The sequence below is a fragment of the Helicoverpa zea genome, chromosome 15, assembly GCF_022581195.2.
Source record: "Helicoverpa zea isolate HzStark_Cry1AcR chromosome 15, ilHelZeax1.1, whole genome shotgun sequence".
Classification (NCBI taxonomy): Eukaryota; Metazoa; Arthropoda; class Insecta; order Lepidoptera; family Noctuidae; genus Helicoverpa; species Helicoverpa zea.
In genome coordinates, this window is record NC_061466.1 from 2999693 (window position 1) to 3024300 (window position 24608).

Genomic DNA, 24608 nt, shown 5'->3' on the forward strand with positions numbered 1-24608 from the left:
GACAGCTTTGCACGTTGTTATCCATCAATCAAACGCCTGTATTATACTTCGGCCGTTCAGAGAATGCGTTCCTGACACCTATCAGTTAGTCACGACTAGTGATGGGCACAACATAACACTGAGTTCGTTACCGTTCCTTCAAAATGAACCGCCGCATTATTTTAAGATTATTTTCGTTTTAAATTGGCGGAATCATTTGTTTTATATTTTAGTTATTTAAGTGGAAACCAAAAAAAGGTAATATTCATATAATAAAATTGTTTTATTTATTCTTTGTTACAAGTACATTGAATTGAATGTGCGAACAGAATATTAATCAGACTCCGATTTGCTTGAGGAGGTGGTGTCTTCATCATCATCTTCGCCTACATGTATAATTATATTATTATCAATAACAGAATCAATCCTGATATCTCGGTCTAACAAAAGCCGGGTAATCAAATAAAAACAGATCGAAAACACTTGAAAAACGTGGTCTATGCGCACGAAACGACAACGGACGACTGTTTTAGCGTCACAAAATGGCGGCCCATAACGCCATTTGGGGTTACCATTTTTAATCTAAGTATAAAAATGCGGTTTGGTCATAGTTTTATTTTTATATTTCATAAACGTTATAATTAAGTCTTATAGTCCATTATTTTCCAATTCTTAAAAAGAAAATCAAAACGTATTATTTTATATTATAACTGTATAAGAACAGATTACGATACTTGCCTGTTATTTTTAGCACAGCACTACAAAATATAAACCGCTGACATAACCTTGTAATAGCGCAGTATAGATTTAGAAAAATATTGTTTACCAAGTTATTTGACACTCAGTTTGGCACAAAATTATAACATTCATTGATTATTGATATAATAATGTTGTTTTAATGCTCCTCAATTGTTAAAACGGTAAACAACCAGCAAAAATATTTTTATCGTAACTGCAACGCCATTGCAAAGTTACGTCGTCAGTTCAATCGCGACGTGTCAGGAACGCATTCTCTGAATGGCCGAACTATAGTCTACTGTAATCTACTTTTATAGCCATGTTGTTAATGCGTGCACTTAATCATTTATAGTAGGTTTAATGCTAGTATCATCGATTCGTAGTTTTTACTAATTTGTCTTTCATTCGTTGAAATCTATTTTAGCACTTAAGAAGTTCAAATTTTCTGGGTAAATTATGTTTGATACCTACGCCAATTTTTATTTCGTCGGTAATAGCACCATCGATCGTTCTCATAGAACCTTTAACAAGATAATAAAGTATAATAACATCTCATTTCATTAATCAAATATTTCCCACGCCTCGTATAATAGAATTGCTCATACGTGAACAAAGCACATCACTACAGCGTTAACATGCGCAAATATTTCCAAGTCCTGACACGTGTTTATAATAAAAACATCATCCCCGAGTTTGGGGCACGAGAGAAAAAATATATAAACGCGATAAGTTTCCAACATCGCATACTATTCGGCATTCCCTCACAATATACATAGAATGAGTACAATAAATATAACACGGGGGAGAATAGCAGGTGTGTCGAAGAACCGGTCCGCGGCCTAAGAAAAGCGTGAAAAACTCATTCGTAAACAACAAAAGGAGAACCGACGTTATAACTCAGGCGGAGGGGGGCGTCAGGTGCGGAGTTGAGATAAAGTACTGACGTTATGCTCTATCCCGTGATTTAGATATGACCTTCTGAACGCAATCTGCATTAGTAACGGCGCCGGGGGGCAGGCGAGGCCACCCGCTACTATGTTTTATTGGAACTTAACACCTGCGTGATATGAAAAACGATGAATATGTGGAGAATTATTTCGCAGAACTAGCCCGGCGCGATTAATGTTTCTATTGTTCTGAAGATAAATATTCACACAGAACTATTTTAAACGCTTAGTTTATCACAGGGAGATGGTATTCTAGGCATATTATGGGTTCCTTTGAGATTTCAGCAAGAATCTATGGACTGGAGTTTCCAGGTAGGAAAATGTCTGCATCCCTACGGTGTCATATGATAAGCTACTTCGACAATAACAGTCTCGATAGCCTGCAGCTATTAATCCAGTGTTCTCTGTGCTAGTTCTCTTGCATAACATCGTTACGTTGGTAACACTGTAATTACATTTGACGATGGAAGAGCGGAGTTATATTGTAAGCGTGCGCTATATTTCATAGCGTTGACTATCGTAAATCATTATAAAAGTGTCGTGACGTCTCTTCACTCGCTTACTTATCTTAGAACGCGCATTAAGCAATAAGGTAAACTTTTAAAAGCGATTTTCTCGGCCTCAGTGAGATTACTTTCGCATCGGCGCCATCGCCCGCACGGACTGTGTGTCGCGTTGTGTCGGAACTAAGTTTTAATGGTGGCTGGCACTTGTCGGCTCACAAAGTTACGTGGTTTTCAAGCACAGCGATGCGGGCGCAGCGCACCGCGCCACTGACCAACCTCACTCTTTTATTACTCAAAATTGCGTTATTAAAGACTGTTACATGCCCGACGGAAGTTTTTGTACAATTTTGTTATTTCCTGAAGTTTTACTTGGGCCTATAAATTTGTTTTAATCGTTTATTTTCCGCTTTGGTTAAGTATGCAAACTTTACAGTGTTTTTTCTTGGTACACAACTGAAAACTACTCACAGATATAACAACGCAACAAATCATTTTTCATTTTCTTCTCCTTTGTGATCATGTCAATTTCCAGGTCTAATTCCAGCTACTAATTAATTCGCAATAACCCGAGCAGTCCGATATATGGTCTGCAGGCAAACCGAGCTCCGTGGTAATCAATGAGGCCGAAGCCAGGCCGAACGGCAGATTATCTTAATAGCGACGACGCTGAACACAAATTATGTATGCGTGAGGTACAATCGGGCCAAATGAGAGGCCAATCAGGCGCCATCCGTGCACATGTAAACGGCACATTGACAGACGTGACGCCAAACGGAATCGATAATTTGCACACACGACCACTGATGATAACAACGTGTGATTGTTTGTTCGTGTGTGGTGCCCCGCCAAGTGATCGCCTTTCAATGTTTGTTGCGACGTCACTGCGAAAAGGACTAATGCTAGGTCCATATAAAATAAATGATTCGATTTACTAACGCATGGATGGATGGATTCTTTTACGTGAGTAACTCTGCCAACTGGACATTCATGATATCATTAAAATAATTATATTCCAAACATATTAATCAAGATACAAAAGAATTAAAAACTTTAACAGATAAATAATTACAGTAAGCATACAGATTAAATTCTTATCAATCTGGATTCCCCACAGAATATTATGAATTACTCTTACGCGATTGAAGTTTGCGTATTGATATAACAGCGCATTCGTTATCATTTAAATGATTAACTTGGGGGCATCAATTTAAATAAAAAATATACCGAAATTCATGAGTAATAAGTATCTATTTAGGTATGTATTATCAGTGCTGGGTATGGGTGTGAAATAATTTAAACATGAAAATGAGCAATTTCATATATTGTCACGGTTATTTTTGTATGCTGTTTTAAATAAATTACCTACGATGGTATGGAATACATACATATCTCGAGAATTTAATATGCTATTTAAAAGCACAGTGAAAATAGCAAAAACGTCAAAAAAATAATATCAATTAAAATTCAACTTTGGAACTGAAACTTGAGAAGATGTATGCAGCAATGAAAAAACAAGAAGATCCCTTTACTTCCTATTTACTTCAGAACAAAATGATAATAAGAGCTTGCTATTAAAACACATACGACACAAGAAAAATAATGTGCGTTGTTTAGAATTGTTTGCGTTAACTTGGGTTCCGCACGTGCAGTCAATGTAGGCAGTAACAACATACAAGCCTCTATGGGAAAACATTGGAGCACGAATAACATCAATATTGTGTTAGGCTTAAAAAGTTTTAATACAAGTAATGGGAATAACGTCTCTGAGTGTGGGGCTATCGGCGTCTCAGAAACGCGCTTTATACAGAACAATGTCGTATCATGGCGAATGTAAAAACTTTGACTACGCTTTCGGTTGCGTGTTATGTGAAATTCCTTTTGGGAATAGTAACTTGCAGAAACCAAGTAGGTATTCATATTTTTGCCATAAGCAATAAGAACTTGGCTTAAATTTGAATTACCTACCAGAATTTAGAAAATGCTAGGGATAGCAATGATAACATACAGGACACTTGAGGTCTTCTGAATAATAGGTAAAATATACCTAGGTCATTATAACTTTCCCTAATTAAAATTACCGTTATTAATTCTTAAAAAATATTAACTCCATGAAATCCATTCTTCTTACCCCTAAACCATCAATATTAAATTAAAGTATAGCGACGCAGCGTCACGTCGTTGGAACTTCCAAGTCGTGATGGAAATAATTTAGTTACTTCGACTCAATCCTGTTGATCAATAATGAAGGTGAATGTAGTCCTATTAAAGCTTCTGCAAGGGTTTATGAAATACTCAGTTTATGTTTCATGCTTCATAAGTTATTGTAAATGTAGTTCAATATTCGCCTATCTTCAAAGAACTTACGTGCCAGTTTTCTTTACTTCTGATATCCAGACTACGTGCAAGCAATCTGTCACTAAAAGCACTATAACAGTCTTTGAAGTTTCCAACACGATACCTTTTGCAAGTACGTGACTACGAACGGTTCAAATATGCGTCGTACATGCCTTCAGGTTTCCTTACCAAGAAACCAATGACCGATTGCATTCTGACACGAAGCGCCATGTTCGGACCGCGTCTCGGAAAATACTCTAATACCTGGACAGTCAGTCAAGAAAAATGAATAATTCAGAGTGAACAAGCAGACTGCAACGATAGCGATGAAATTCTCGATTCATTATACGGACGCGTCGGCTCATTCAAATTCCGAAGAAGTGTAGTAATTATTCAGGAGCGGAGTGGGGCACATAATGTAAGTTTTAATGAAAGAAAGTACAGGTCCATTACGAATGGAATATTCATTTCCTACTGGCAGCCCGGCCCTGTGCGAATAATAATGATATCCAGTTATTGTTATAGCTTCTATGTAAGCTGAATTAATTCTACGAGCACAATTTGCTACATGGGTCGGCGCTGTGACGTTTAAGTTATAACACTTAATGAGAAGCGGCCATGGCGTCGGAAACAATGTATTCAGATAGTTGACTTTGTCTAAATTAAATGTTGTAGATTATTGTCGCTTATATTACGGTTGATGTTGCGGACGGCCGTATGTCATCCATTATCAAGGTAGATTCACTACACAGGGTTGAATTTTGGGTACGTGATACAAAGTTGCGACATTTTACGAAACTTCTTATTGATTTATCAATTAACGCGCTGAATGTTTAATAGACACGTGCCCTGATAGTGATTCACGACCAACATTTCAGTAACATTGAAGCGTTAATAAGCAACGAGATATTTAATTATGTAAGGAATAACTTTACGAAGGATCGCCGCGCCGCCTAAATTCTGTTACCTACTACGAAGAAAGATACAAAACTCTAGAAAATCTAGAAGATACGTTATTTTTCTCAACAGCACAACAAATATAGAGACTGCCGTGAGTCCTCAGAAGTAAATAATACAAAGAACAAGCTAAGTTAAATCGGTCCAGGTGCATTCCGTATTTGGCTGAGCGCTCCGGGCAAATCCTTCGGCTTTATGCTCGGGTTTAGTTGCGAGGGACACTAGTGCCCCATATGGGGACGGTTCGCGTTACTGTCGTACACTGGAGCGACGGTAAGTGGACACAAGTGGAGCGTTACTGTTGTCTTATTGACATTCCATTTTTGAAACGAGCACGTTCGGTTTGTGTGGTTTGGCCTAATTGAACTTAAAGGTTGGTCCAAACTCGGAAGCACTTTGTTGCTTAGATACGAGTTTTTATTTGCCTTTGTGGGTGATTGTACGGAACGTTTTTAAAAACGTTGTTGCCAGGCAATTATAACGATACCTACGTGGACTGACATGATCAAGTATAATTTATCATGGACAGTGAATCCAACAGTCATTATCCGCGTAGTTACGGGTGTTTACACTTAAATATTTAGACTAGCTACACTTTGCCTAGTAATAAATCAAACAGTGGCAGCCGATTTATGGAAATTCAAAAGGAATAATATACATATAAGTTTCTTCTAGATGTAATAAATCACATCATTCTAATGTGATATTTATATATTTTACTTTTTATAACTATTCAAGAGGCAAAAAAACTGGAATGGTCGTAAAAATTTTGATCGAAAGCTATACAAATGTAAAATATAAGTTATAGCTGTTTTTTTTTTTTTTTTTCAGTACAACAATCTATACTGTAATAGCAGCGAATTAGTAGGCACACTGCGGTTGCTTCATTATCTTAATTTAATAATTCTGAAAAAACAAACTGAATATATCAGAGAGAGCAAACTCAGCGAAACAACAGCTGCATGTGATTATGAAAAGAACTTTTACTTGCCGTCGAACAATGTACAACTGGTACACAATCAATAACAAAAGGGACATAGCTATTTAAAGACGATCTTACATGACGAGGTGGCCGAGAGGTTAAGGCGTTGGACTGCTAATCCAATGTGCTCTGCACGCGTGGGTTCGAATCCCATCCTCGTCGGAACTTTTTAAACATTTATTCTAACATCGGGATAAAAGCTAGGCAGATTCTAACATCAGACCTTGGGAACCTCCTCAGGTGAACTCAAGAGCGACCTTAATTAAGTCTAAGCAAATGGATTTCGTAATTATTAAACAAACCTTACAGCCTAGATTACAGCAAAAAACGCTCAATATTTTTTCATTAGACGAGATAATGATTTTGAAGTTCTACAGCGACCTCGATGAAGAATTCTGAGGTGGATTTTTGAATATTCACCTCTAAACAAAACAGAAAAACCACAATATCTCTAATAAAAATTCAAGACTGGCTCTAGCGTGAATTGAGTGAACATCCCCGCGTATAATCCGCTTTGTTCCAAATTAGATAAATTATACCACAAAAAGATTCACACAAAAGAGGCCCGCCAAATGGGATGGTAATAAACATTGCGAATGTCAAATTCAGTCGAAATGCTAAATCGACACGTCTTAGACAGCGCATCCCCCTGTGGGAGACGATACGAGCATAGGGCGCACGACTTATAACGTCTATTGTAGAAAAAACATATACATACGTACTCTCATCTTACATAATCCCTTTTATTTATTTCACATTTTTGTTTGATATTTCTCTGTGTCGAATATTAAAGCTTTGTGCGGATTTCTTAGTATAATTCGTAAGTACGTGTAACGAGATGTAGACTAACAAGCTTTTGTTAAGAGAATCGCAAACGGTCGTGTCTGAGATGAAAATAATCTCATGTTTTGTAATATTTCGCAAAAAAAAACGAATCTTGGCCTCTACTACTACATACTTTCTATTATTTCAACTTTATTAAGAGAGCCACTTTCACAATACCTTTATTGTGAAAATGGTAAAAATATGAATTTAACCTAAATATTTTCTGCTTATAACATTGATGTGAGACTTTTGACCTTTATGTACCATTTCGCACCTTGCGATTTTTAAATGTTATCAAAATAAATATGGCACATAAGCCAATTAACTTAACCCGCCAAAAGCAAACAAGAAGAAAAAGCGACAGGAATAAAAGAGCGGGATTTAATAACGTGTCGCGTCAGCCGTCAGTGTCGGGCGTAGCGGGCGCGGGCTGTACGTATGTACCTACGTACTCGCGTCTCTAGTGGCCACACAGCCACGGATTGGCGACGTCTAGGAAATGGCTTTGTTTCCTCCGTCGAGCCACAGGCGCGCGCCCATCCGCCGGGAAATGAAATAAATGAATATCACATTATAAGGACCAAGGGAGGGGGATTCAAAATAAAAATAACCTTCTAAGATGTTAGACACGCCAAACTGTATAAAGCCTTGTCTCGTGAAATTAAATTGAGGTAAATTCTGTTCGTCTCTCCGATGCTGTGATGTAATGAGTTGTGTTGTTTAAGTCTGAGTTCACAATGTTAAATGTGAGATGCTCTTTGTGTTTAGCCGGTTTAAGTGGATTTCAAAATTGTTTGTATTTCGAAGAAGAGAATGCGAAGTAAGACCGGATAATGGGCGAGGTTCTGACATAAATGTTTCCGAGTACTTAATGTGTAATTGCAGTAAGCCGCAACTTTTTAATTACGATACAAATTGTCGGCTTCAGATTTCGAAGTTTTATTATTTTTGTTTGCAGTAATGGTTTATTCCAGACGTGGGAATTCACAGAGTCAATCAGTCCTGCAAAAGTTGGTTTGCAGCTACGACTAGTAAAGATTGAATGCAGTCGGATATGCAGCAGCCCCACCTACAACGGACTTCCTCGAAATAGTTTTAGAACCACAAAGCGTGCGAATACTGACCCACTAATGTTAAACCATAACTTTGTCTATTTGTCCACAATAGTCTAGTTGTACAATCACAGTTCTTCTGCTCTTTTTAAATGATTTTTCTGGAATGTGGCCGCTAACTGAAACGTATACCTGAAGTGCAAGTTAAACCTATTTACTATTACAGGTTTCATTTCATTGCAAGAAAGGGGCAGTTAAAGTATTCTAAATGATAAACATTACTATGTCTTACATGTCTAGCACAGAACTGAAATGATGATCCGACATTTGAGAGTACCTAATATTATATTTCATTCCCACAATCATTGATTTAAGCAACTACATGCAAAATTATGAAAAGAAAATAATTTTTTGCTTGAATTCTACAGTTCACGTGTTATGTATAATTACTACCAGGTTAAACGAATCGATTTGAAAGTACATATTTAGTATAGTATATACACGGAAAAAATATCAACTCTCTTATTTCCCGAGCGGCTTGTTACATACGCTACCTTATATAATCCCAAAAGTACACTTCAGGCCAAACATATCAATACAGGATGGGTTCTGTGAATATTCATCAGCTTGTAGGGATGCCACTTTAATGCAACAAACCAATACTTCAGTAAAAAACTGTTTACTTCGATCATCGAAGTAAACAGTTTTTTACTGAATCGACATCGAAGTTCGATGTCTGTCAACATTCCGACAACTAGCAGAAAAATATAACAAACAATCTGAAACAAAGAGGAATTTATTTTTATTTATTCAAATATTTCTGTTAACACAAAAAATAAGACGATTCTAATTCCCTGTACTGTGCTGTAAAAAAAACACCAAGCAAGTTAATATCAGTTTATAACGCTTGAAAATCTAGTTTGCATTTACAAACTTAGAAATAACAACTAAACAAAGTAGGTATGCAAATTACCACACCGCTGTTCATCAGAGTAAACAAAAAGATCAGACGCTTTAGCGTTGTGAAATTACTCAAATATTTAGTCTGCTTCTTTTCAGAGACCATTTTATTTTAAATGTTTAGAATGAGAACTTTAAAGAACGTGTACAAACAGATTTGGAGAAAAAAAGGCCACGTCATTGCATCAACTGTTCACCAAGGCTGTCAACTGAGCTTGATGGCAAAGCAATCCTTCCTCGTGACATTTGGGCTTGACAACATCACCGCACACTGAGCAATCACTAAGTCGTCAGAAGACAAGAAACAGATAACAACAAAAAAAAGTATCAGGAAATGTGTGTGAGACAGCCCTATGACAGATGCACATTCGACCAATCCGTCGTGCGTGCAATGTAAACAGCAAACACGCCAGTAAAAATACAGACCGTATTCTACAGTAAAAATAACGAGTATACCCGGTTCGAATCGCGGATGAGTGCAGCCTCTCAATACATTGATTACGATTTCCGTGTTGGGAACCGTGCAGTTTACCGTTATGAAGTTGGGGCAAAAAGAAATATCCTACATTTGATGGTGATATTTCTTATTTTTATGATGCAGCAATGTGAATGTAGCATTTTCTTTTGCAGACAAAATTCTGAATTTTCACGGGAAACCGTGTTTTTCTCCTACAAAATGATTTCCAGCTCGTATTCTAAAAATATACAAAGCATACAAAACCCTCCTACAAAAGTTGCCTACTACATAATTACTACACAAGTTTTAATTTAAACCCCAGCCTATTTTCTGTCACACACTGTAATTAAAGTGTGAATATTTATGAAATTCAGGAGTTTAATTTCATTATCGACGCAGTAATTTAAGTACAAAGATCAGTGTTCAATGGAGGATATTTACCGGAGTCCGTGTCAAATGGCTTGTGTCACGGAACATTATTTTAGGCACGCGACTTTTGTTGGTTCTAAACGACGTGAAATATAATACAAGATCGATACGATGCCATTATTTTATGGCATAAAATCTTTTGTTATTTGTTTGAATTACCTCAGTCTTGGTAAATTGTTGCACGTGAAAATTACTATTACGTTTATTTTTCTTGTCTGAAAAATAGTAAAGAGAACTCGCAGAAATATATTTGAGAGCAGATTTCTTCAATGACTCCAGTCCAATAAATCATGAACACACCGGTTCTTAACAGATATCGCAAACTAAAAATCTAAGAAGTGCAACATCATCCAAATAGATCATTATCAATCAATCAATCGGTTGTGAATAACGGCTCATTACTAATGAGCATTGGAACTAAACATTAATCTCTATAATCATGACCAGTGTTTTTTGCAAGTATCTTCTTAAAATTGTATTTAAGATTTCATAATAAACCAGTTTGTAAGAGCATATTCAATGTGTCTTATAACAACAGTTTGATTATGTCAGAAATAACAGAAGCTTTGTGTAGGTCAAAATTATCCTCTAGGTAAATTAATAGATTTTTCTGAGGTCTCATTAAACATGTTTTATCAAAAGTTTTTAATACGCTTAACATCTATAACATACAAAATGTCAGACTTTAATTTACATTCAACACACGGTGTTTGGAAAACTCGTAAGCTAATAAATGTCACCGCGTCCCATCCACTTTGAACTTGAGCCTCTAATAAATACAATTTGCGTAATCATGATTGAAAAACGTATGAAGAGCGGATCCTACTCACGGCAGTACGTTAACTTTAGAGTATCCCTACACTGTAGACTAAACAGTCGGCCGACTATTGGCAGAATTAGTTGGCAGGAAATCGTGAATTCAATCAAAGTTTTTAGTCGGTCTACCATTCATTATTATATCATACGTATCAACCGCCCAATTAAACTTACGGCCGACTAAAAAGTCTGTAGTCTGCGGCTACTCTTACAATACGGTATTCAATGGAACAGCTTATTATCACGTTGCCATTGTCAATTGCAGATAGGAGCAGATTTTATCGCAGTGGGGTTTTATCGCCGCCGTTCCTGGTAAAGAATGGACTATTACCGTTCGTCTTGTGGGAGTCGTAGAAGACAACTCGATTGGCTTACCAGTAAAAGTTCTAGGTTCTCTTGAAATATTCTACAAGTAATTACATAAAATTATGACTTCTACATGATTTGAAACATCATGGAAAAAACATTCGTCACCTTATGATGATTAACGAAATGCAGAAACTTGCCTTAATATTCTTTATCTTTCGTTACAATACAAAATAGTATGTATCGAAAACTAAGTTATAATGGGATCTTCAATAGTTCGCGTGTCTATACTTTCATATACATAGACATTGGGTATAAAGAAACAACTGCTAGTTCACACGGCTAGTCGCTATGTTATGTATTATACAGGGTTACTGGTAAGTAGACCGCATCCTTTCAGGAGGTGATAGTATAGGTCAATACGGACAAATTTGACCCTGGGAGACACTGGACAAAAGTTAACCCGTTTCGAGATAATCGAATTTCAAGATCAGTCGTCTAGGTACACGTATAAATTTTCATTATTAGTCAAAAGTCTCGTTTTTGTGGATTTTTGTGTGTTTTTGGATAGAAGATGAATCATTTCATAATAACAAACCATAAAACTGTACAAATCACAGAGGAAATTATAGCGAACAGCAATTACTTTTTTTGTCGATATTTTCTCAAAAATATTACTCTTCATTTTTTTGTGCAGAATACTTTAAAAACATCTACATTTATCTAGCTATCCAAAAAGCCACAAAACACACAAAAATCCGCAAAAACGAGACTTTTAACTAGTAATAAAAATGTATACGTGTACCTAGACGACTTGTAAAGAAAAGATCTTAAAATTCGATTATCTTGAAACGGGTTAACTTTTGCCCAGTGTATCCCAGGGTCAAATTTGTTCGTATTGACCTATACTATCACCTCCTGAAAGGATGCGGTCTACTTACCAGTAACCCTGTATAATTTTGGGTAATACAGTTTTCAATAAAGGCCTATACAGGCGGAGTACATTGTGTCCTCATGATAGGTGTGTTACAAAACCCTTTCAATTTGAAAACATCTATTCAATTATTCGTGAGCTCCTGTGTGTGTCTTTGGGAACTGGGTCTTAGCAACCATACGGTAAATTTCACAAAATATAGAGAGTTAAACGGCTTATTATGCAAGCTAGACAGTCAAGTCTCTTAGAAACCATGTAAGTGGAATCTTGAATAAGATTTCATCTACTACTGTTTCTTTATTTCGAACTAATCACAAACCCCATACAAGAAGTTGAAGGCACACGTTTCATCAGTTATCTCTACAAAGGAGGTCAAAGGAAAATTAGGTCAATTTAATTTTCGAAAAAACAACACCTACCACATAAACCTTAAGAAATTCCTTGCGAGCCACGATGCACGGATTTCACGTTCTTGTTTATGTACGGGGTTTTAAATCTAAAGCATTCCAATGATGAGATGCTTTTAGTAATATTACCTTTAGAAAATATTTTAATGCATTAATTAAAAGCACTGAGTGGGGAATAAGTTTTTTACAAATCAAATGTGTAATATATTATTTTACAGCGCTATAATTAACACTAGAGATACATGTTGAGTATTACTTAATTCTTTTTCCGAATTTTATGATCTAATAATATTTTTATAATTTAGTATAACTTCACTATTAAACATGCATCCAGGAAACGGCACTTGGGGTTACTTGAAAACATCCCTTTTACCCACTGTATAAGGTTTGGTTTGATCTTCATCGATCAATATAAATAACTGTGCGACCAATCCGGGAAAAATGGTCCCGTGTTCGCAATAAGTCTCCGTTCCAACCAATGCCTACCATACTGTTATAAATGGGCCTTTTTTCGCCAAGGGATGTCGAGGAACGGTCGTCTCCGAACAGAAGGGCTCTAATTCAATTAGTCACTAGTTTTGTACGTAACCGATCGGCCACTACTTGTCAACCCTTCAAAAAAGTTGCTGTCGAAATCCACTAGCGGATTTGTGGGTGTGGATTTTGATAGTGATTTTGCTTCTGATGTTACGGAAGAAAAAAATAAGGATCAAATAAATACTTATTATCACTGTCCTTATAACAAAAATACCATTAGCTCTCGGAATATTTGGAGCAACTTTAATTGAAGGTTTACTTTTAACTCTAACTAAACCGCGGCTTTCATAAATCCTTATCCAATCCCACTTAAGCTTTTGTGACTGGTTGACCAAAAAGCCATTAAAATCACTCGTCATGACATTTTGTTCGATAACGAATAAAGTTATGAATGCTTTCTGAAAACTGGGGATATTTACGTAGGTAACAGTTGTTGTTTGTTGACAATGTAATTAACTTTGTGGTACTTAAAAAGAGCCTTATTACAAAGATGTTAAAACACATAATAAAATGCCATAATTTTGTTTAATAACGTATTTTCCTTTACTGTTCAACGCCTAAAGTTTCCTGAAATTGGAAGCGGCAAAGAGAAACTTTTTCTTGTTCGTTCATGTTACTGGAACTATTAACGTCCAATGAGGGCGAGGAGGCCGTTGCTCCTACTGTTGAAAACCTATTATTTATAAAGCATGGAATGCAGTTTGCTATATTGATTCAGCCGTAAGGGGTTGCCTGACTGAGGTCATCCTTATTCATATTATTATTGCTATAGTCTCTTTGATCTGCTTGTTTACTTGTCACAGGTTATCCGTCGAAAGTATTTTGTTGTAACCTTTCCTTACTTGAAACATATTCACATGCACATATGTAGATGATTAAAATCATCCATCAGCACACAAGTGCTCAGGATCCAAACATTGAATAAGGCAATAAGTGTTATTACGTACCTTCTGCCTTTATCTTCTACAATCAGACCCTAGTCTTTAAAGGGTCTCGTGGAAGAATTATGTACAAGTGTGTCAATTCCCGCGTAAATTGTAAGGACCGAATTGAGGGTTCCTCTCACTTCATTCTTCACTCACAAAAGGGTTGAACTCCTTTGATTTAGGTAAGACCTGTAGACCGACCCTCAATATTGTCCGCACTTGTGAATTGTGCTGACTAGATCACTTAGTTCAAGAATGACATACATATTTTATCAAGCATATATATTTCATAGAAATCTGGCATTACTTCAAACCATGTCAGAGCAGAATTGGTTGTTACATACACAGGTACTTTAAAATTGATTAAATACATGTTTTACATTGAGGCGATTCGATTTAACTGTACAATTGCTTATCTTTATATACCAGTATGTAGCATCTTTTATCGGCTAAAAGCTGAGTGCTGTCTAAGAATAGTCTCAGTCTGCGCGGAGATTGTATGTTGCTCTCTAAAAACTCATACTCATACATACTTATATGAATTTTGGTTGTTATGAAGAACATACTTTTGGAGTAGGTACTACTCACATAATACATTGATCATCCTGTATTGTCAGTAAGTTTAAATAGGGTTTCATAAATTCGTAACACCTAATACCTCGTTAGACGTGTTCCGAATTTCCACAACGCCGCTCCCAAACAAGTTAGTTGTAAACAATTCTAAACATATAATTTTTAACGAAGGCCTCGTATTGTCATTGGGGTGGTCGAATATTAACCATATTCGTGGCGATATACGCCGGTCCCTGCCCCACAGGAAAGGTCGAAGCTTCCTTCCGTCCCTCCCCGGGAGCGCCTTTATTACGACTTTATTAAGTACAATGAAAATCATATTTACTGAGATAGAAGAAGTCATAATAAACACATGCGCGTGAAGTATGGCGGGTACGTTTCTCTTTTATATGAAATTTTTGTTGCAACCATCCCGCTCTGCCCTACGAACATTCGGCGGCTGTCTGGCGCTTATTACGAACACAAAGAATCTCAAAAGTGTATGGCGTGTCGCGCCGCGTCTATGTGCGACGCGTTGACACGTTCTTGCATTATGTAATTCAGAGCTGGGCGCATTTTTCATAGCGAGATTTCAAGTGTACGCTCCGCACACCTGTCACAGTTCCCTTTTCAGAAAGGAATATTACATTATGTGTTTGAAAGGAGCGTCGGCGATGCGACGGCGCGGCTGCGAACCGACGCAAACGACGCTGTCGCGTTCCACAGCCGCGCTGTCAAAGCGTCGATTGTAATGACATGCCACTGCTTGGGTAATGTGACGGTAAAATACAGACAATATCACATAATAGCACATTGTGTGTGCATAGCCTGGACCGTGACACATTGCGTCAATTACGTGGTTTTATAAATAATTACAAATTGCATAAACTCAAAAACTACATTTTGAGTTCAGTGCGTAACATTAAATAATGCCTTTGTTTCCATGTGACACCGCTGAACAAACACAGTGAAAGCTGCAATTAACATAACAATTATTTGTTTATGATGGCCACTTTTTGTCGAATCCGCTGGACCAAGTTACTGGGAAAAAAGGCCTCATTACTTAGGAGCCTCGAAAAATATACTACAATTTGTAAGGCACATAAGCACAAAATCTTTGTTGGAAATACTCGTAGCATTTAGTAGTGCGTTATATCGTAATTATAACAGCAACAGCCGTGGCTAAGAGTCACTAAACGTAACTACAAATTAAGCCGAAGCCACAACGGCGACCGTTGCTCTATTACAATAATTAATTCCGCGCGCATTGTTTCGCAAAAAAGAAATACTAACTTTGCTCACATACGATTTTTGCTAGATAAATATTTGGTTCGCGTGTTCGCTTTGGGGAAATTACTGCTAATACTCGGTTCCAATTTTATTTTGTAACACTGTATGGTAAAACTTACCTAAAATTGTATTTTTGCGATAAAGCTGATTGTGTCCAAAATATTGTCATACGAAACTGCTGTTTTTTATCGAACCATTTTAGCGAAGACTTGTAGGATACGGTGCGTTTATATCCTTATAGACAACAACTGAAATCATAACCTACGATTATCTATGATAGTACCTAAACGAATTACGTAATTCTAACAGTAGTTTATTCGCGGCTATGCTATCGATCGTGCAAGTTAACCACTACATAAATAACTTGAACAACACATTAGCCCCAAGTTTTGAACGCAATTAGCGAGTATAATTAATAACTTCATAGCTTTACACTTTAGTGCGCCGAGTAATAAACCAGTCATGTTGTAGCGATTATATGAATAAGTTTACTTAATAGTTTTTGAATGACCTTGTTTCAGTCCGTATTCTTAAAGTACTCGAATGACGTAACATTGTAGTTAATTTCACAATTTAACTTGGACATTTCACGGGTCGAATTTTGTCGGTTCCAGAAGAGAATAACTTCTATTTGGTACACTATCGCAAACTTTAATGGTTTTCTTTTGGAAAATAGTCCATCTTTTTGGAATTGAGTAGGTACAGCTAGCATAATAGTGAATTAACTAATTAAGGTTTTAGAAACCATATAATACTCAGTTCACAAATTCTGTCTTATTATAAAAACAGATGATGTCAGACTTCAATTTATGTGCGAATATCGGCACATAAGTACCAACCACATCCGTGTTTATTATAGTCCATAATATAATTAATTCCACGAAATAGTTCCACCTTTGGACTATCGCTAACCACACAATGCATTTAAAATACGGGAATTCCCTTGCGACAAATCATTCAATTTTTGTAAATAAACATCATATCAATTTCAGAATAACAATTAACATTTTCAAACACTTTAAACTGGCTATGCATATCAGCTAATTGAAAGTCGCTCTATATCTAAAGAGCCTTAATTAGAAGCAATTAAAAACATTAATTCATTGGTAAGTAATTAACAGAAGTTGCAGGCCGAAGTTTTAAAGGTTTAATTAAGATAGTATCACTTACAATTAGAAGGAATTATGATAAATATTGATACGGTTCGTCAAGTACTTCATTAGTTGAGTAGTGCTGTCGATAAACTGGGTCAATAGTGGATAGTATCGATCGATACACACAACATCGTCTTAAAGTCTGAGCGTTCCTACCTATATGGAAATTGCTGCAAGACACAACCAACCCTACACTTACTTGTGTAGATTGCATAGCGATTGCGCTGAAGTGTTCATTGCATTGTGTGTTATTATTAAAACTATGTAGTTACCTAGGGAGCAGGAGAAATTATCAGATTCAAAGCCAAGTGTACGCACGAACCGCAAAAAGTGGCAATAGATTTCTTCAATTGAAAATAATAACGGATCAGTAAATTAGTAAATTGAGATTTTATAACAAAAACATTTAGATTCGTAACTTAGATAAAGATCGCAAGACTAAGTGAGTCCTCATACATGCGACCCAACACTGAATGGAGTCGTGCATCTGTCACGGCCCAATATATTGAGAGACCTAAGGGTCAACTCAATACAAAACCCTTTGTAGCGTACGTTCGGTAACATGAGTGTTGATCGGGTCTAACGAGCATCTCCAGTGTCATCGTATGACTTCAAAGTATCCTGTAGGCTCTTCATCCCTTTTTCTTGTTTATTTTTGGATAAATATTTTCACAGGTTTAAAAATATACTGCATGGGGCAGTGGCATCAAGTTATGTTTATCACTGCTTACGTAAATTGTGTCATTGCTATTCAATGTGTGTCATATCGCCCCTAAAACCCAAAAGATGTAACTTAAGCGCCTCACAAATCAAAACAGCAAAATTCCGAACGAGCCTTACATTCCGAAAATCAGCACCAAAAATATTTAGCACATCATCTCCCAAAGCACTGTACACTACACACGTCTGATTCTACGAGTAAACAACCAATCGAGTCACGAACGACAGCGAATACGTACAAACTGTGAACACTATTGAATACTTATAAAACGAATGGGAAGAATGGGTTCCTCCGAGAGCCATCGACGGGCCGTACGTGACGCGAAACGCAAACTTAACCGCGCGACCGACGTTTAGCGGCGGTTTAGGGTTATGGCGCGAGTTAGGATCGATGGGAATTTGATATCGAATTAAGTAGTGAACTGTCCCTTTGGTAAAATTTACAAATTACAGTTTATGTAAAAAAAAAATGTTAGACCATATATACATCCCAAAAGTAGTGTCTTATACCAATAAAATACTACTTGTTACGCCATGGGTTCATTACTTGTAATTTTCAGGTAAGCTTTACTAAAGAAATTGGATCTATGAAATAGGATGATCATTAGTATAAAAGTAAATAGACATACATTTACCAGTGTCGGTGAAACTCGAAAAAGGACACTCCTCTGCAATTTAAACCAAATACTGTAGTTACACCGCTTCGTTAGTTTTACGGTAACTCCTTGTGATCTAGCCTTCAAACGAATAAATGCCTATAAAAATAAAAGCTACAAAAATACGGTGTATGTATATCGGTAACCCGTGGTAATATCGTCAAGCAATCGAGCATGGACACTGGTGTGGCTTACAGAAAAAAATATAGTGACGTTAAAGGATAATCAAGCTTAATAAATTCGTGGAAAAATAATATAATGCGTTTAATTGCGATATTCATGCGTGGAAACCGTAAAGTAAATAAATTACTGTCTCAATGAAGCAAATTGAATGACATACAATATTCCGATCATAAACGAAACACTTGTCTTACAATAATTTGATCAGAACCTCCTTAATCATTCCTTAACTTATGACGTGTACGCGCACGCTCCGGAGTATTCCAACTATGTAACTAAATTACGTGTCGCTTAAGAATTACATTAGTGATGGATGACACATTAGGGCACAGTGTCGCGGTGTGTTGTAAATGTAGTCGCACACACGTCGAGGACTCTTGTGGGTCGATTTGGTGGAGCATGTCAAACACAGGCGGTTCAGGACGTCTCGCGGAATAGAGCAAGTGTTTGGCGACACTTACTCGACAATGACAGCACACTCAAGTGTTTGTGCACGCCAGACCGCGTCGAGTTTGCACACACACTTGCCTTACTAAGATTTACTCGCGTTACACAGGCCTTAGTTCTTACGTTTGTTTTGAATGTGAATAGAATACTGTAACGTTTATTGCACCGCAAGTGCACTCGTATAGCACGCTAATGTGACATACGCTAAGGCTACATAAAAATATGACGGGGTCTGTAATAAAGACGTGCACTGCACTCAGTGTACTAAACTGGCGTGCAATTCAATTTAACAACTCCGACACCAACGCAAAAAGACAGCCTCATCGTCACATTTCAGCTCGGGCGCTAATAAAAAAGCGACTAAGTGAAAACTATTATTTTCGCATCATGGACACTTTTTACGATCCAAATTAAAGTTTCTACTGAGTTTTTCCTTCACTAACGACTTGTTCGAGTTAAGAGAGACAAGAAACGCTTTTGTGTCTGGAGTAAATTAGATATCTAGTTACGAATCTTTTTGCTTGCCGCGAAGGGAATTAGCTTTCCGACCCTGTTTCGGTCAGGTTATAAATTCTGTGTTTTGTACACAACACAAGGTACAACAAAGACTCGCTGGTTCAACAAAAACTGTTACATTATTAAGGGGTTTAGGTGAACACATGATGAGCTTATTAGTTAAGTTTTTGTGCGCAATATGTTTGTTTGGTTCTAAATGATAGGTACTCACTGAAGTAATATCATACATAAATAAAACATGACCTGCTACTTGGGGAAATACGTTAATGTTCACAAAAGCTCTACCGAACATCAAATAGCTATCAGAGCGGCACTGAAGCGGTAATCTGTTTTCTAGATTACACACGATCCTATAACGTTTCCGAAGCCTGAATTCAGATCTGTGTCACACGAACAGGGAGAGTGACGGGAATTGTTTTGTTTATTTCAAGGCGTACTTTATTTAAACTGAGCCAAATTAATAATGCAAGATGGCAAAAATCGCGAGCCCCCATGATTGCCGACGTTTTCCCTAGACAGTAGCGCGCATCTCTTTAAGCCAGCATGAGTGAAACAGTCGATAATGCGACAGGAAATGTTTGAATGTGTTCATGGAACAGCCGCCGGTTATTCCCAGCTGAGCCGGAGCCGAGCACTCGACCTGCTCCGCGATACGTTTCCCGGTTTCGAATTCAATTCCATTCGTTCCGATCATCGGTTCGCATTGGAGATAAAAATCTAATTTGAGAAAACGTTGGCGTCAACAGTTTTTGGACAGCGCATGACATTTGAGATCGGTCGGCGCGATCGCAGCGGTATAAAGATTGAAACGAGTATGGACATTGAAATGGGTATACAGAAAAGTTAGTTAACCGTCCGGCTGTCATAAAAAGTTACACGATGATGTTCATGTTGTACGAGACACGAATGAATACTTTAAATCTCTGCGGAGTTTCATTTTATACGGCAAGAAGTAAGACAAACATTGAGTAGTCTTCCGTGTACACTCAGAAGTTACAAGCTGCGGGATTCAACTTCTCGGAAGAACAGAACGACTGAAAGAACCTGCATAACAAGCAGATCGTCTAATGTTCTATTAAAAGCTTCGTAGTTTGAAGGCCATTGTCGCAATAAATCATTATTGGCTTAACAGATTGCCGAAATCGTATTCGACTCGAAATTAATTGATGGATATTAACGACGTAAATCGTGTCCTTCGGGTGTTAGACTTGGAGATTACTTGTACAAGATTATGTCGATACAACTTGAATTAAGCTTTTTAAATAATGGAGCTGAATTATGTTTAGCGACCTAATTTATAAACTCCTGACTTAATGTGTCGAGAGAAAAGAAAACATTACGTACAAGAATATAGTGTGTAAGTGTACTTACATACCACCACAACAAACATTAATTGGCACGGCAATGTACAGAGGAAAATATTGCCACGAGTGATGAATTAATCCAACCCCGTCCCCAGCAGCATTGCTTGTGATTAATTATACACTTACAACATAGTAAGGTCCAGTCTTAGAATACGACAATTCTGAGCAGTTTCCGACCTAATCTTGACCACCGATTAGTCAAAACATTACTCCATCGACTATCTCCGCATCTACTCAGAATTCTCTCGGACTCGCTCGAGATTTATCACCCTTTTTTAGCACACCCTATTTTACTAAACATACACAAAAGGCGAGAAACTAAGAAAAAATCAAAATAGGTTGGAGAAAATTTACGATCATATATAAACCTTCCGAGCCCCAGATTCATCGTATTTAAGGCGTACGAAGGTGGGTACGAATAATTTTCTCCAAACACTTCAGCAGACATTCTGTTCCTTTCATTACGGTCGTATTTCTGCAATTTATCTCGCGGTACCTACCTGGCTAATTTCATCTGGCCCTTTGTCACCGACCAGATTTAGAGCCCACGTAAATATAACTTGTGCCTAATTGAAACCTTACTCCGTGCGGAGCTGATAAATTTTATCCGGTGGCTATATAAAAACCATAATTAACAGGAAAACGCCGGCCACGCTATAAATAAAACCCTACTCAATATTAGAATATTAGGTAAAGTATTACGTCGTACCATTAAACAAACATATAATACTGCTTATTACAAGAGCTACTACTACAAAATGCACACTGAAATTAAACAAGCATGTCTATTAATAACTTTAGGACAAACTTATCGAAAAAATGTAACTTATCACCAGGTTTTTGTACCAAATACTAATCATCACCTTTTAGGATTATCAGCGAATTTACGGCCGGTTCACACATGTCTCCGTTTTACTGTTCCGTTTTATCGTGTACGTTTTTTTTTTGTCGATGGCGTATGTAGTTTTATGAGTGACTTCACACATGGCACAGTATTCTGTATACAACTACATACGCCATCGACGAAAAAAAAACGTACACGATAAAACGGGACAGTAAAACGGGGATATGTGTGAACCGGCCGTTAGAGGTAAAATTATGCAAACGTGCCTTTAAATATTTCACTAATCAAAGCAACATTTCATAGACCTAACGACATAGTAATGACTACATCAGCCAATTAGGTAGTCAAACAAGAATCTAATGAAACTCGAGTCATCTATCTTCTAGCATTTAATTGATCAAGATGCCTGACAAGTTTGTAACACAGCATAAAAACTTGTCTAAAACAAAAACAGACTGGACATAAAGCTTAAGTATAGAGTTAGGAGCCATTAATCACTGGAGAAAACTTAATTGGACGGCCGCGACAGACAGTCACGCGAAGAACTTGGGCATAGTTAACAGAAACATAGGTAAGTATACAGTTGAACTAAACGAGGGACATCAGGGCTCTGTAATAAAAGCTCCTGACACCAATTTTATTGACCTGAATAGACTTTTAGCTATTATATCGTAAATTGGTAATTAAATACCTGTTGACCTAAAACTTTTAAGTACTTTCATTACGCAAATGGCAATTAGACAATAATAGCAATAGCTAGATTTAATCTTTTTAAAACCCTATAGTCTATAAATCATTATTTTTGATTCAACTGTCAAAAGCTAACTTTCTGATGTTCAATTTTAAAAATAACGCAACCAAAATTTATTGATCTACAAGCCAATATAGGAAGCAACATCACCACAGACAAAAGTGACATAAATGTGAAAGCATCCCGAGTGGAGCGTTAATTAAAGAGACAAAAAACAATATACAAAAATACAAGTTAAACTTGACGAGTTCTCCCCACTCCCAGCGCTCGGTCGCAAGGCAGTCAACACCAATCAATTAATTGACACAACAACGTCACGTCGTTAAAATAATCGCTTCACAGTCTATAAATTTAATTAATTCTTGTAGTTGTTTTTAATGCTTGATTGTTATGTGAAACATTAAATTAATTAATTGCAAATTTCTTCGTTAATCTGATTGTTTTTTTAACTTTATTCATTTTGCACATAGGCATTAAAATTTTTATCATTCAATAAAACTATTTCTAGTAGAGATCCGATTAATTTCTTAGCAAGCACATATTCTGTTGTTCAAAGTACTGAAAACAAAATGTTAATTAATATGTTTTTGCTAGGCTGCCATTTACACTGCAGGTAAGTTAGGCCACAACAAAGAATCTCTAATTAAAATGAATGGTTTGTGAAACGCAACGTTCCGCGCCGCAAGAAACCTCATGTCACCTAAATCTTATTCGTTACGGTAAAAACAAAAATTCCCAAAAAGAAACGTAATTGCGTTCTAATTGGTTACGCTCGGAAACTTTGCCATAATGACTGTCTTATGTAATTACATAAGCAGGTATAACTGCCTACTAGCCCAGCGTGACGTGCGCGGAACTACGCACATTACGTGTACTCCTAAATGTTCTATATTGCTTCCGATCCGGAAGAGCGATCGTTACCTTCGGTTTTTTGTTGTAAGTATGGGCATAGTTAACATACCTGTCCATGGTTGACGAAGCCGTGCCTCCTGGCGATGTCATCGACGTGGTGGGGCCCGGCGGGCACGTGCACGGCGAACTGGTCGTGGTACACGGGCTCCGGCAGCGCGGCGCACGCGTGTAGCGCCGCCAGCAGCGCCAGTGCGCGCCATGACGTCACCATGACAATGACCACAACACTGCACAATCACAACCGCATCTGCGACCCACCGACACAGTACCAACCGCGTGTTTCAACTACCAATCCTTAACATAAGGATCACCCACACACTTTCCTCAAACACACTCAACTAATATATCTCGGTATACGTCTCCAATGTTGACCCGTTCGAACACTGTGTCATCCCACCTCGTATTACCTGAAACAAAAACGGTTAAATTAGGCTTTAACGGCGAAGGACTTAATTAAAAGGATCTCTGTAATTGTAACGTGTACCCGCTCTCTCGAACACAAAAGGTGCTTGAGAGATATTAAATTTTAATAAAGAGTAACTCCCGCGGCGGAGGCTCCGCTCTTCATTTAGCATTATTTTTTACGTTCGAACGAACTCCATAAACATAAAGGGGAATTTAGGGTGCGATAAACATATTTGGCGTAGCGCGGGCCGCACCACGGCAAATCACGCGCCAGATAAAACGCAATAAGCGGACGCACAAACGCGAACAAGTTAAAAAAATCCGTGGGAAATCCCGAGATAATCCAGATAAGCCACGCGGGCAAAGTATGAAAAGCCTGACCGTGAATATATCAAAAATATTTATGAAATTTTATTTGGAAATTTATCTGACGTCCGTTACAAGTGAAAGTAAAACCTTTGAACAAAATTCTTTGTGTCTCTCCCACCTTCGGCGGCGGTTTGGTATTGTCAGCTCGACTTTTTATTTTATACCTGCCTTTGTGAATAAATTAAAGGACTCAAAAAAGATAAATTGGGAAAACTAGTTATTTGCTTCATAATCGTTATTTCCAAATATTTTTAATAACAAGTGAAATTCATTAACTTAACTCGTTAAGGTGATAACTATATTAAGGCATAAAAGTTGTTTTCTTGAAACCGTGAGTAAATAAGACCGCTTGAAGT

General features: G+C 37.3%; 1 protein-coding gene and 1 non-coding gene across 3 annotated transcripts in view; one reads left to right on the forward strand and one right to left on the reverse strand.

Annotated features, from left to right (window-relative positions):
- Window positions 1-24608, reverse strand: part of LOC124637160 (furin-like protease 2) — a 194111-nt gene that overhangs the window by 52447 nt on the left and 117056 nt on the right. For both annotated transcript variants that reach the window (XM_047173513.1, XM_047173514.1), the window contains one exon: window positions 23528-23885. In XM_047173513.1, the coding sequence (XP_047029469.1) occupies window positions 23528-23689 (162 nt within the window). In that variant the 5' untranslated portion in view covers window positions 23690-23885. The remainder of the gene's footprint in view (window positions 1-23527; window positions 23886-24608) is intronic.
- Trnas-gcu lies at window positions 6524-6605 on the forward strand. The gene has a single exon. It is a non-coding gene; the product is annotated as a tRNA-Ser (tRNA).